The sequence below is a fragment of the Aspergillus ruber genome (genome assembly GCF_000600275.1).
Source record: "Aspergillus ruber CBS 135680 unplaced genomic scaffold scaffold00015, whole genome shotgun sequence".
In the NCBI taxonomy this organism is placed as follows: domain Eukaryota; kingdom Fungi; phylum Ascomycota; class Eurotiomycetes; order Eurotiales; family Aspergillaceae; genus Aspergillus; species Aspergillus ruber.
Window position 1 is genome coordinate 404,856 of NW_024467311.1, and position 12,230 is coordinate 417,085.

At 47.4% G+C, this 12,230-nt stretch overlaps 3 protein-coding genes across 3 annotated transcripts; all 3 read right to left on the reverse strand.

Moving 5' to 3' along the window:
- Positions 1-885: 885 nt before the first annotated feature.
- Positions 886-8,708, reverse strand: EURHEDRAFT_515858 (bifunctional saccharopine dehydrogenase/ubiquitin carboxyl-terminal hydrolase; the record flags this gene model as incomplete). The annotated part of the gene is made up of 10 exons (XM_040786418.1): positions 886-2,798; positions 4,165-4,166; positions 7,136-7,405; positions 7,478-7,625; positions 7,676-7,772; positions 7,825-8,024; positions 8,079-8,319; positions 8,381-8,397; positions 8,477-8,557; positions 8,648-8,708. 10 exons carry the CDS (start codon positions 8,706-8,708, stop codon positions 886-888), a joined length of 3,030 nt encoding a protein of 1,009 aa, XP_040638381.1.
- A 1,250-nt stretch (positions 8,709-9,958) lies between these two features.
- On the reverse strand, positions 9,959-10,574 carry EURHEDRAFT_413059 (uncharacterized protein). The gene is made up of 2 exons (XM_040782078.1): positions 10,452-10,574; positions 9,959-10,399 (listed from the first exon to the last, which is right to left on the reverse strand). The coding sequence occupies exons 1-2, from the start codon at positions 10,525-10,527 to the stop codon at positions 10,320-10,322; spliced, it is 156 nt and encodes a 51-aa protein (XP_040638382.1). The 5' UTR covers positions 10,528-10,574; the 3' UTR covers positions 9,959-10,319.
- Positions 10,575-10,718: 144 nt separating this feature from the next.
- Positions 10,719-11,981, reverse strand: EURHEDRAFT_413060 (uncharacterized protein). The gene is made up of 2 exons (XM_040782079.1): positions 11,579-11,981; positions 10,719-11,443 (listed from the first exon to the last, which is right to left on the reverse strand). Exons 1-2 carry the CDS (start codon positions 11,622-11,624, stop codon positions 10,986-10,988), a joined length of 504 nt encoding a protein of 167 aa, XP_040638383.1. The 5' UTR covers positions 11,625-11,981; the 3' UTR covers positions 10,719-10,985.
- Between the last annotated feature and the right edge of the window lie 249 nt (positions 11,982-12,230).

Here is a 12,230-nt window from a genome sequence, read left to right on the forward strand (position 1 = left end):
TTTATTTAAAAAAGCCGCAGCAACGCCTCTGTGTCTTTACCGGTTGACGAATCTGGAGTGAAATCACCGCTCAAACAGGCAAGGAGGGGCTCCGTTACTATGGAGGGGCACTTCCTATGCTACACCGGCATGTGGGCCGTGACCTCACCATGATTCAATCGGAGGGCAGAGGGCCGTTAGCTCGAGCTATTTTCTACACTGTGTTATTGTCCTATTGAGAACATTACAATTGAATATGAGAGAAATTATTGACAGTTTGAATCTGAACCAGTCAATCAGTACTGTTTTCTGTTATTTTTCTGCCATTATTGACCTGGTTAAGTGATGTCTTGTACAAGTCCGGCAACCCGATTTCCCCCGCCGCCCTCCTCCACCCCGAAGACGGCCGATAGCATCATACCTTGCCTTTGATATCATCATGGCAATTCCCACTTCAGAGCTGTCTACGGATTTTCTACAGGTTAGAGAGACTGTTTCCAGGTTCAATTGCAGTCAAGCAAACAAGATACAACATCCTCCCAGCACTCTGGACACAAACCTGACACCCCGCGAAATTCTCACCCGAACCCCCCTCTGTTCCGTTTTTCTTTCGTGCTTCTTCCATTTTCCCTCGGTTCTTCTCCCTTTCGTTGCTTCACGTTCTTTCCATGTTGTTCCTATTGCAAGTCAAGCCAAGCCGGAATACAGGTCCCATGACACTGAAGAAAATATCATCCATGTCGCGTCGTGGGCCTATGCGCGGTGCGATACTATTCCGCACGTGAAAGACTTATCCGCTCCTCTTCTCCGGAGTACGTATGAGCAAACACAAGAGACAATCAATGACTATTTGTAGCACTATAACAGTTCTAGGTTGAAATGGGATATCCATGACAAATTTACACACTAAATCGCCGACCCAGACTCCGACTCCGGCTTTTCCATCTCGTAAAACAACAAATACACCTCCTTCTGCATTCCCAGCACATCCGACGTCTTACACTCCTTGATCTTCTCGTCTGATATCCGCCACCACCGGTTGTTGATTTTGCTCCGTCGTCGTCCCAGTCGCGATGACCCTTTGTCTTTGGAACTGCGTGACCCGGTCCTGCTCCATCGTCCGTCCGTTGTTGTCGGGCTGCTTCCATCATCCGAGGTGGGGGACTGAGCTTTCGAGCTAGAAGATTTGGATCGGATACTTTGGAAGGATATACGGGAATGCGATGTGTCGGGTCGAGGCGATGGGGAAGGAGGAGGGTTCAGCTTAAGGGAGCCCTTTGGCGGAGAGCTCCGGGAGAGGGAGACCGCAGATGTAGATCTGGAAAGGTTGGTAATATCAGCGGGATCGGGGTCAGACCCATTGCGTGGATTTAATCGAGGGCTCGGGGCTATCGATGGCGCTCGCGACGTGGCTCGTGACTGAGCTCGCGATGGATTCCTGCTCGTCGCGCGACTATTTGCGAACGAACTAAACGCGTCCCGAGTCGAGAAAGGAGCGTAGAGCGTATTGCGGCGGAATGACTCGTAGTGACCGCTCTGGTGACTACCCTTATGGCAGACGATTGTCAGAAGCTTAAACCACTTGGGATTGAGAATCCCTCCCAAGGAAAGCCGTTCAGGAAACGACACCTTGGCTGCGTTTTTAGTTGAGCTACTTTGGTCGAAGATCGACCGCGAGAGGTGGATCGCAATGATCTTGGGGAATACCGTAATCCGCATATGCCGGGCGATGTTGCGCTTTGGAGCGAGTTCCTTTGGAGGGAGCGTAACTCCCTCGGGTATACATTCGGGATCCGTCTCAATGGCCGCCTGGATTAGCCGGATGTCTGCATCAAGACGCTGCTTGTCCTTCTCCAAGCGCGCTCGGGTTTTTTCGGTAATTTTGGCTTGTAGAGCATGAAGGAGCCGGCACTTATCGCATCGGAAATCTTCGATGTACTCAGTCTTAAGAAGGCCATCGAAGCAAGCACTGAGTGTAGTCGAGCTCTTTTGTGGTACCTGTAGAGTCAGGTTCACAAAAGACGTCTGATTCGGTTTATATTTGTAATGGCAGAACTGGCATTCGATCTGAGACTCCATTTTGCCTTCAAGCGGAAACCCATCCTCGTTCTCAATGTCATCCAGCTTTGTATCAAGCATGGCAGGGGTTCCATTTCTGGACCCGTCGTCCACTCGAACCTCGACCTCCGTCGGATTCTTCATCTCGCCGTCGACCTCCGGGCTTGAATCCTGGCCGCCCGAACCCGCAGGCGTCTCTATCAACCATCTAGCCCTCTGTCGCGCTTTCACCCCAGCATGATACTCATCACACAACCGCTCAGCAACAATCTGCAGAAACTCATGCGCATCCTGCTGGTTCCGACTAAGCCGCATCCGAAATGCATACTCGAGCGATTGCACAAACCCAGCCGCAGAAATAGTCTTCTTATAAATCGGCCGCTCATTCAACCGATCCAACATCCCCTTCAAAGCGCTTGTAATCGTCCCCTGCTGCAGTTCACGGATCTTCTCCGGTTTCTCCCCGCGCGGGATCTCATCCAATTTCGGCAGTATATTATAAATCTCCGGCCCGTCCAATTGGCGTCGATGTAGTTCCCGAATCAAATATACCCGTAGATCTCCCAAGCCGGCCAGAGCCTGTAGGACAGAATTGATAAAGCAGTCATTGGCGGGGTTGGCCAGGCCCACGATACTCTTTTTGCGATTGCTACTTGCATTCTCGTCTCCGTCGATGGTGTAGTTGGGTCCGAAGACGTAGAATAGGGCGACGGCGGCGAGGGAGGCCCCCGCCGCGTATGCGGCGACTGTCGTTGGTTTATCTTGCATCAATTAAGCTTGACGTATTCGTAGGCAGGATAACACCAGGCTCATTGCTTCATTCGCCAGATAAAATCCTGAGTTGTATGGACCAAAAAAAAAAAAAAAAATATCGCTATTAACTTAGATTGGCCGTGTAAGCACGGGGTACAGAAATAATGGTGTGAAGACTGGATTTTTATTCGAATTCAGGTTTCTCGCTGCTGGGAGAAAGTCGGAGGAGGCACGGTCAAAACAACGGCTTCTACTATCTAGGCGGTAACCGGAAGAAAGAGTTAGCTGCATTCTGCGTCCTTCTCCCACACGTGTAGGTAAGCCGAGAGAAAGTGGAGAGGCTGCACGATTCTGGGTGAATGAGAAAGGGAGCATCCGGAGAGGGGAAGGGGACTCGACTCGGAAGTAAGTTCAAGATGGGATGGATGTGCGCGTGGCGATCTCACCAGTATGTAACTTAGCAGTAAGGCACAATTTGATAAAAATGGTCTCAAAAACGGGTGAAGAGGGAAAGACCTTGGATTTATCAGATACAAATCTCATACGCTGCTTAGAGCCAGTTTCCCATCCGGGGAAACCGTGATCAACGACTGTGAAGCGGAAGATGCCTCAATGGCCGTGGGGGGTAGAAAGTCCTCGGAGGTTTGTCGGGATATGCCAAGTACCGGAGGCAGGCATAAATAAATATATGCTCCGAATAACATATCACATTATTTCACGGTGCTTCGTTTATATTCGCGTAGGATTGGAGGCATTCAAATCCGTGGATGATTCTCGTGCTGATCGCGTTTTGCCCTCGCCTTATCCGTCTTTGCGCGCTCGTACCAAGGAAGATCATCCCTGGTGCAAATCTTCCGCATCATATTCGTTTTGGTTTCGCTTAGCAAATGGCAGGAGGCGATGTGGGATGGGAAGTCATGGACAATGTTGAATTTTTTTCGTGTGTGGAAAAGAACGAAGCGATGAAACGTTACAACGCGATTCAGCGCAAGTCACTTGATCTGCCTAGGGGAAGGAGTATGAGTATACAACCATCTCTGATTCTGTAAAACCCGGGTATTGCTACTTGTAAGGGAGCGTTTAGAATTCATTTGCGTTTTTTTTTTTTTTTTTTTTTCCCTGGCCTTTCTTTAAGTGACAACGCTGTATATATAACTAGGCTAGTCACCTGTCTAACCGTCTGAACAAGTTCATCCTTGTAGATATTGATACCAGTGGTCCAACTATCCAAAATAACATAAGCCTCCAAATGATGCGATTGATTCACCATATTCGCCCCAGATATCCCCGGAAAGAGTCATGATCAAAGACGGACAATCGACCTTCGCCATCACCATGTACGATTTGCAACGAATCACTCTGCTGGTTATATACCCCTACGCAGGATTTCCGCGTCTCGACGAGCTCCTTAGAAATTCGGTTGAAGGTGGAGCAGATTTGGTAGAGGCGTTCTGAGCTGCGAGACACCTTTCGGGCTTTTTGCAGGCTTTCTGTTAACTTTTCAAGGAGGTGGATATCGTCGAAGCTGGTTGCTGCGATTGCGTGGAGGAATGACTATGAATGGCATGAAGGATGCGAATAGGACCCTGGACTAGAATTGATAGACGTCAACTGGTAACGCATAGGGGTAGAGGAAACTAACCAGTTCGTATAATCCGCATCTGACAAGAAGTCAAACGTCTTGTATTTACTAAAGCAGCGCAGATGGCCCTCCAAAGCCAAGCGCGCAACCCGAAAGCACTGCGAGCTGACTTCCGCTTGTTCTGCTTCTTCTGCTTCGGAAGTCGTGGGCGCTCGCAGGAGTGATGTGAACGTCGAGTAGTACATGATGTCCCAGCTATCCCTAGTAATATCGAATATGACGGTTATTGGTCTGGTTCGGGTCGATCTGACCGGAGGTTAGTAATTGACGTACAAAGGGGGTATGTTTATCGTATCCGTTGTATTTCAGTATGCCATCGATCCATGGCAGTGGTAAGCTGTTGTACATACTGCGCGCGTTCCGAGTAAGCAGCTCACAACGCTGCCGTAGAGCATAATCTGTCATAAATTTGGCCCTGGATATCGGCCAGCTTAACCCCTATAATGAGCGATTCATCCCAAGGCCGAACAATAGGATCAGTCGAAAGTGCTGTATATCGTACGTCGATATCAAAGTTCAATATGCTGGAAGCACGGCCAAAGAGGAGCGAAATGTGTTTCTCAGATATATATGCTGTCCAGAACAGTCGACCTGCATTCTCAGAGTTTTCGGTTCGGTCGTACCGATAATTATTTCACGATGGTATCCGAGCATCTGGCAATGACTGACTGTTGCAGAGATAAGAGTGTAGCATAGTAATGGGTTTGCCTCATCTTGTGCTTTGGTGAACTGGATAAATGATGAGCAAAGACGGCTCCTTAGTTAGGTAGTGTCTTTACGTACTCCCTTGGTTAGCGCAAAGATATTTTCAAGGCTTGGATAGCAACAAAGAACGCAGGGGCATTCAACGTCTCGAAAATAGTCTGGATCATCTTTTCGCGGTTGGATTTGAGGTTGATTGGCGCTTCCGTCAGGAGGACCGGATGTTCTTCCGGGGCCACACGGAGCTTGTTATAGTATGTGTGGTGCCAGTTATTTCCATATCATCCCAGTTAATTACGACTCCGTGTTCGATAGGTTGTCTCAGTGAGAGGATGCCACATTTGGATTCTGCTTCGTCTCCAAATAGGAGTCTTTCTGGTCTATTCCTATCATTATCCCGAAGGAGAACCCTGGCTAGAAGCGTTCTGCGAAGCCGAAAGAAGTGAACAAAGAATCTCACCCACAATGACGCCCAACAATGGAAGCTATCGAAAATCCAGCATTCCTCGTGATGTGAGACACAGGGGAACGAAAGGGTAGGCAAACGGAACATAGCACGAGGAGCATTCATCACCAGCGAACCCGGCTTTGCACATCATAGAGCTTCCAGGAAAGGGATAAATTTAGATGCTAATAATAAGTACTGCGTGCGAAGAGATCATCCATACCCATTATCAATGACGAGAGCAGAATAATATTTTGTTTTCCTAAGCCATGTCAGCATCCAAGAGGACAAAACTAGAGATAAGGCATGTCTTACCTTCCATGGCGTATGAGCTAAAGCAGTAAACAGAGCCATTTGAAACAGTCGAGGCACCAGAGGATCAAATAAGAACCTTTGTCGATAGAACAAGAGGAAGGAATATGCTGCCTATGACCACCGCCAACACGTGAGACTGGAAACTAATTTGAATATACTCCACACGAGACAAGTTGCAGCGGAATTATTTTGGGTCATTATCGAGCTTGAATGATGGAAACCATGTATAACTCGGGGGCCCGATGCTCCAGTATACGACGACTTCTTATAATAGGAACTCTCCTTGAAAATAGATGAATATAGAAGAACTGGAATGCAGTTTCCTGACCTGTTTCTGTGCACAAAATACTCAGACTGAAGAGAACACTCTTTTCCCGTCATTAAAGCTTTGTTCTTTAACCCGGAATACCCTACTCAATCTACTACCTCAAGCTAGCAAACATGTCGGTATGTCTCCAAATTACATTTCACTCGAGATTATACTCAGTGTTGCTTTATTGACGAAATTTCTACTTTCAACAGATGTCATCCGAGTATGTGTCCAAACCAAACGCCGACCATCATCCTCACCGAGAACCATTCTAACCTCGATTAATCTCCCAAAAGAGTCACAATAGCAGAAAAATGCTTCAGTCTTCACCAACCTCCGTTCGCGAAGCGGCATTAACAAGCCCAAACCCACCATCTACAAGATCACGGACGACCGGAACACTATCGTCCTCGAGTCATAATCATTGGAACAAGACTACGAGGTTTTCCTTCAGAAGCTCTACTCCGCGGGTGGACCCAATTATGCAGTGTACGACGTGAAATTCGACCTCGGGGCGGATGGGAAGCGGCACAAGACGGTTTTTGTTGGTTGGATTCCTGGTGACACGCCTATTAAGATATGCCAAAGTCCCATTGAGACGATTCCATTGCTTTGTCTGCGCAAGGTCCTGACAATGTGTAGCTATGTATGAACTATGCAGGCACCAAGGAACAGTTAAAAATGCCTTGAACGTGAAACTTTTCATTCACGCTGATAACTTGGAAGAGATTGAATGGAGGAACATGATGAATGTGGTTAGCGAAAGCAAGTGTCTACGAGGGTGATGGTGATGTTTCGTCATCAATCAATTGTATACAAAATGACATATGTCAAACCTATGCATGTACATACAATACATACAAAACATCCAATTCAAGTCTATCATTCAATTTCCAGATGATTCGTAGAGAGCGTTTATGCTTGCAGCGACTTGGGCAGAGTAGCAACCTTCTCCTTGAACAGATCCTCGGCCTGTTTCCAGACGCGAGCATTTGCGCGGTCCTTGAGCTGCAGCAAGCTGGGCATCAAAGCCTCACTAAACATCTCAGAGCTCTCACGGGGGAGGAGCGAGGGGAGGTGGTCAATGCTAATCACACTAAGAGGGGGGCCCTGAGTTCCAGCAGGCAAAGTAACAGGCACAGTGGGCTTGTCGAAGGTGGTCGTGATGTCGTAAACGGGGACTGGGTTGTTAGGGTTGGTACTGTTTCGAGTGGGCAATTAGTTAAGAGCCAGGGAAAATCGGTGGGATTTGCACGTGAAGAAAGGTACTTACGTGTCAGCGCTCACGTCGCAAATGACAGAAAGACGACGGTTGGGCGTCGAAAGGCTCTCAGCGCTGACGAAAGGAGGGATCTTCGCAGAGAGGTAGATGCAGTTGATGAAGATATCAGCATCCTCAATAATCTCCTTGAAGGGACCACCTAAACAGAGTTAGCATATAAAAACTCCAATGAAGCATTGGGTAACAAACCCTTCTTGGTCTCTTCAATATCCCAGCGGAAGATGTCCGAGTCCGGGATACCAACATCCTTGGCCAACTCCACGGCACCACTTCCGCAGCGTCCAAGCTATGCAATGTTAGCCCTGGCACACTCAATCCATTGAAACGATGTGACTCACAGCTCCAATAACCAAGATCTTGGGCGATTTACCAGACTGCTTCTTGCCAGCCTCAAGCGATTCCTTCACAGACTCAATCAGAACGTTCTGGTTGGCATAAGGCACCTCACCAGGAAGCTCCTGGCCGGGGTGAGTCAATTGCCATGCCCAGTTCTTAACAGCCAATGCAGAACCAGCGTAACCAGCGGACCAACCGAAGGCTGCAACGCATATTAGCACTTGATCAAGCAACTGTTATCAGCGCGAGTACTCACCAGCCACTCTCCGGCCAACATCGTCAGTGAGGAACTCCAAATCCAAAAGAGTACCACCTCCACGGGGCCACCGGCTAAGAACATTCTCCCAACCACCCTGTTGCTTGTAGCAGTGTGCAAAGGAGATGTGGACGTGTTCCAGAGGGAAGTCGTCCTCGGGCAATTCCTTCAGACCCAAGATGTAGGCATCCTTCGGCGCATCCTTTACCCAAGAACCTTCCTCGACGAGCGGCGCACCGACCTGTTCAAGTATCGCATTAGAAACGTCAATTCGAGCGTCGTGTAGGGAAGAAGGAGCATACGGCAGCAAACTCATCATCTATCCACATAGGCCAGAAGTGTTAGCATGCCACTCTTGAAGTCAATTCCAGAACCAGTGACAATCTTTTCAGTCATACCTTCAAAAATGCGCTGGGTCGAGCGCTCAACTGTCACATCGTAACCGGCATCAATGAGCTTCTTGCAGGTGGTAGGGGTCACTGTAGAAAGAAAAAAAATCGATATCATTAGTCCCTATCAATTGGAACGCGGGGTCAATTCGCATGGATTTTTCTTGTCTTGTAACTTACAAGCTGATCGTGCTTCAGCGGGCTTGGTTTCGGCGCGGAGCCAGATCTTGTTGCTCGACATTTTTGATATAATTTTAAACTGCCGGGGGGAAAAGCGAAGTTTGGAGGCAATAGAACGAATAGATGCGATACTTATCAATGGCCTCTGACACAGAATTGCCCCTCCAGTGATAGCGCGCCGGATGTGTGATTGTTCCGCTCCGAGAACTGACTCAGCGGGGTATAGCCTTTTTGGAAATGGAAGGATGGGGGAGTGAAAACTTCGAGTTGAGTTTACCTTAGGCCTTCTGGCTCTGGCAAAGAATACCAGAGCTCTTGTATGGTGAGATAGTCGCTTCATTGTCTCACGCTGTGTCGTCTTCCCGTAAATTGAGGCACACACTCCATCAAGAACTGGTCTTATATCTCTCTTCATTTCTTCCGACAGTGATGTGAATGAGCAGACTGACGAAAGTGTCCAGAAGCCTATCAGAGTCGATAGGTTTCCTAGGAATGTGCCTGACAAGGTATATGTACATATGAGCCCCATAACTATTGCTTTATAAGCAGTGAGTTAGACGGTCCAAGCACTGGTACTACGATGTGATAAACACAATCTAAATCCCAGGAACTTGTCGGCCAATTCATTGATACTATCTCGAGTACCAAGAGGTGGGTAAATTCTCTAGGAATTTTAAATGCTGCAGCTCGGCCTACAGGAAGGTCCCAAAGTTCAAAATGTTCAATAGTGATGGCGAGATTAAAACGGTAACTTGATTTTGAGGAGCGTCAAGCACGTAGCGGCCATGATCTATCCATCTATAGCACTTTCAGCTTCTCTTGCTAAATATGGCCGCATAGCGCCAGTCTTCGCATTCACACTTAGAAGATACCGAAATAGCCTGGTTAAACCGCGTTTAGCTTCAAGTAATCTTCCCCCAAACAGAAATTACAACCTCGTGAGAAGTTCAATTGAAAAACATCGTCTTCTGGGTATTCCTTCGTATGAAACCTGGGAATAATATCGGCTCTGAAAATTTCACCGGCAATATAGAAATCACATCCATAGAAGCCAACCACGTAGATTTCCCGATCCCCTATATTGGAACCTCCGTGTCGTGCATCGAAGCTTTTAGCGAGTTGGCCCAGCACCACGCTGAGTGTCTCCTCTAAGAATTCGCTCCAGGCATGGTCTTCGTACCACTAATAATACTTAGAAGATGTCCGTGCGAAACAGACATGCAACACCTACCCCAGAAAAAGAAATAATCGACAGACCATCATTGAACAGGTCAACTATAACCATACCTTCTGGTCTAGTCCTGAATACTTCCACCAAGCACATACTTCATTCTAGATACTAATGCGAGTTCTCTTAAGGATCATCAGCATGAAGTCCCGCGCGCCCATAAGTGACAACCGACTTATCTAAGTCTAGGCTCTTCTTTTCTGATTTCAAAAAAAAAAGTAAACGAATCTGATCAAAAGCCTCAACATCGATCCCTGCGTGCTTATAGATTTTGAATAAAGAACGTCCTCGCGCATGCCCCGGCTTTTCTTAGGCAAGATGATTATCTCGGTTGATTTCAAGATATTCGTGATTCCGATATCCTGAGAGTCGAGATCTTTCCATCGTCGAATGTCGGGATAGTACTCAAGGTTATCATCAAAGAAGAGCCAGAATCTCTTTTCTTCATCCAACTAGTTTTTGGATCGGTGTTTTGTGAATTGTCAGTGTGTTGGAAGAGGTGATTAGGTCCTCGACATCCTTGCCTGATTATGTGTCAGCGATTAATGTTGAGACTAGGACGGGTTATCTTCTCACCTTCGATCTCAACGTCGACAGTCCTAGGGATTAACTCGTCGAGGTCGACGATTCGAGAGTGGATTGTTGCTGACATGCTATTGACTGTAATAGGTCTATCTGCAGGATATGAAGTGCTACATCATAATTAGCGCAGAGCAAATTGTTCCTCTCATGTCAACGAGAGTCTGACTAACCCCTGCATATGCAGACAACATTTGTATGTTCCTGAGGACAAGACGACATTCGGTGTAGACTAATGCTTACGACTAGTGGTGTGAAGTTTTGGATGATTTCCATGGTTAGATTAAGTGAGGAATAGAATATTACACCTTATAAAATCTTGGCATCCAATTCTGATTTCTGTACTGCATCAGCTGGTGTCAAAGCATGAACTAAATTACATTGAAAACATGGCTAGTTCCATCGTTTCACATCAGTAATGAACATGCGCATGGTGTAACATTCCAAAACATCCGTCAGGGTTCGTTCATAACCAAGATAAAACAAAAAGGGGAATAAGCCGTCCAGAAAGCCTACACAGACAGTAGCCATCTAGATGGCAGCCTTGGTCCGGCTGCGCGTTCTGCTACCGGGCCCGTCAGTGGAAACCGCCGGCTTCGCAGCAGGGATCTTAGCTTTCTTGCCTCGACTGCCCTTCTTCTCCTCTCCATTGGTTTCTTCCTTAGGGGCAGCGGTTCCGCTCTTGGCCTTTGTAGTTTCGCCCTCGTCGGTCTTCTGCTTCTTAGCCGTCGGCTCGCTTGATTCCTCTGCGGCGGCCAGTTGCTCTGTTTCAGCAGGCTTTGTGGTGCTTGTTTCATGTTCACGCTTGTCGCCTGCCTTGGGCTCCTCTGCCTTGTCCTCTGCTGACTCTGGAGCTTTGGCTTCCTCAGTAGACTCAGAGTCCTCCGCGGGTTTCGTCTGGTCCACTGCTGTCGAGTCGCTGTGGCCATTGGTTTGGTTCGTGGTTTCAACTTCTGTCTTGGTGTCGGCGCCTGCGTCGTTCGCGTTCTCTGTAGGCGATGCACGTCAGTTACTGTGGGAGCGGGCGATGCCATTGCGTGTATACGGCCAGAAGCAGTGGTAAACGATATGGCGCTGGCTAGCAAAGAGATTGAATGCGCAAGCGCCTAGAGTCATGAACGTACCTTGAACGGCAGGCACAGTTGGAATCTCAGTCCCTTCAGCAGCCATTGTGAGTTTGGAAAGGTAGGTGGACACGTGCGTTTCAATTGAGAATTGATTTGTTGAGACAGTAGAAAGTGGTCGCGAACACTAGGCGATTTCAATTATGATAAAGATGAAATCTACAGATGAAGGTGAAGTAAGACAATGGGATGGCTTGATGGACAATCGCACAGCGCGAGGTGAGGTTGCCCAGTGACGTTGACTAAGACGGGTCCTTGGAGACGCTAACCCGATTCAAGTGGAACTCAATCTCTCACTCGCATCCGGTTGCAGGAACACAGCAGATATATTCCTCAACACACACTAAATATTGGTCGGCATAAGCAATCTTTCTTTCTTTTTTTTTTTTTTTTTTTTTTTTTTTTTTTTTTTTTTTTTTTTTTTTTTTTTTTTTTTTTTTTTGGTGAACAGTTTTTTCCGGAATTTTCTGAGATGCGAATGATACGGAAGCTTTAGTTGTGTTCAGACAGCTTCTTGCTCTAAATCTTGCCAAGAAGAGGTGATGGATAAAAAATTCCCCGACTGTTCCGATCTGAGTGGAGAGTGAAATATGCGGAGTAGCAGCAATACAGCAGTCTTATGCACATAGGGCATAGACATTTTGTTGTACGT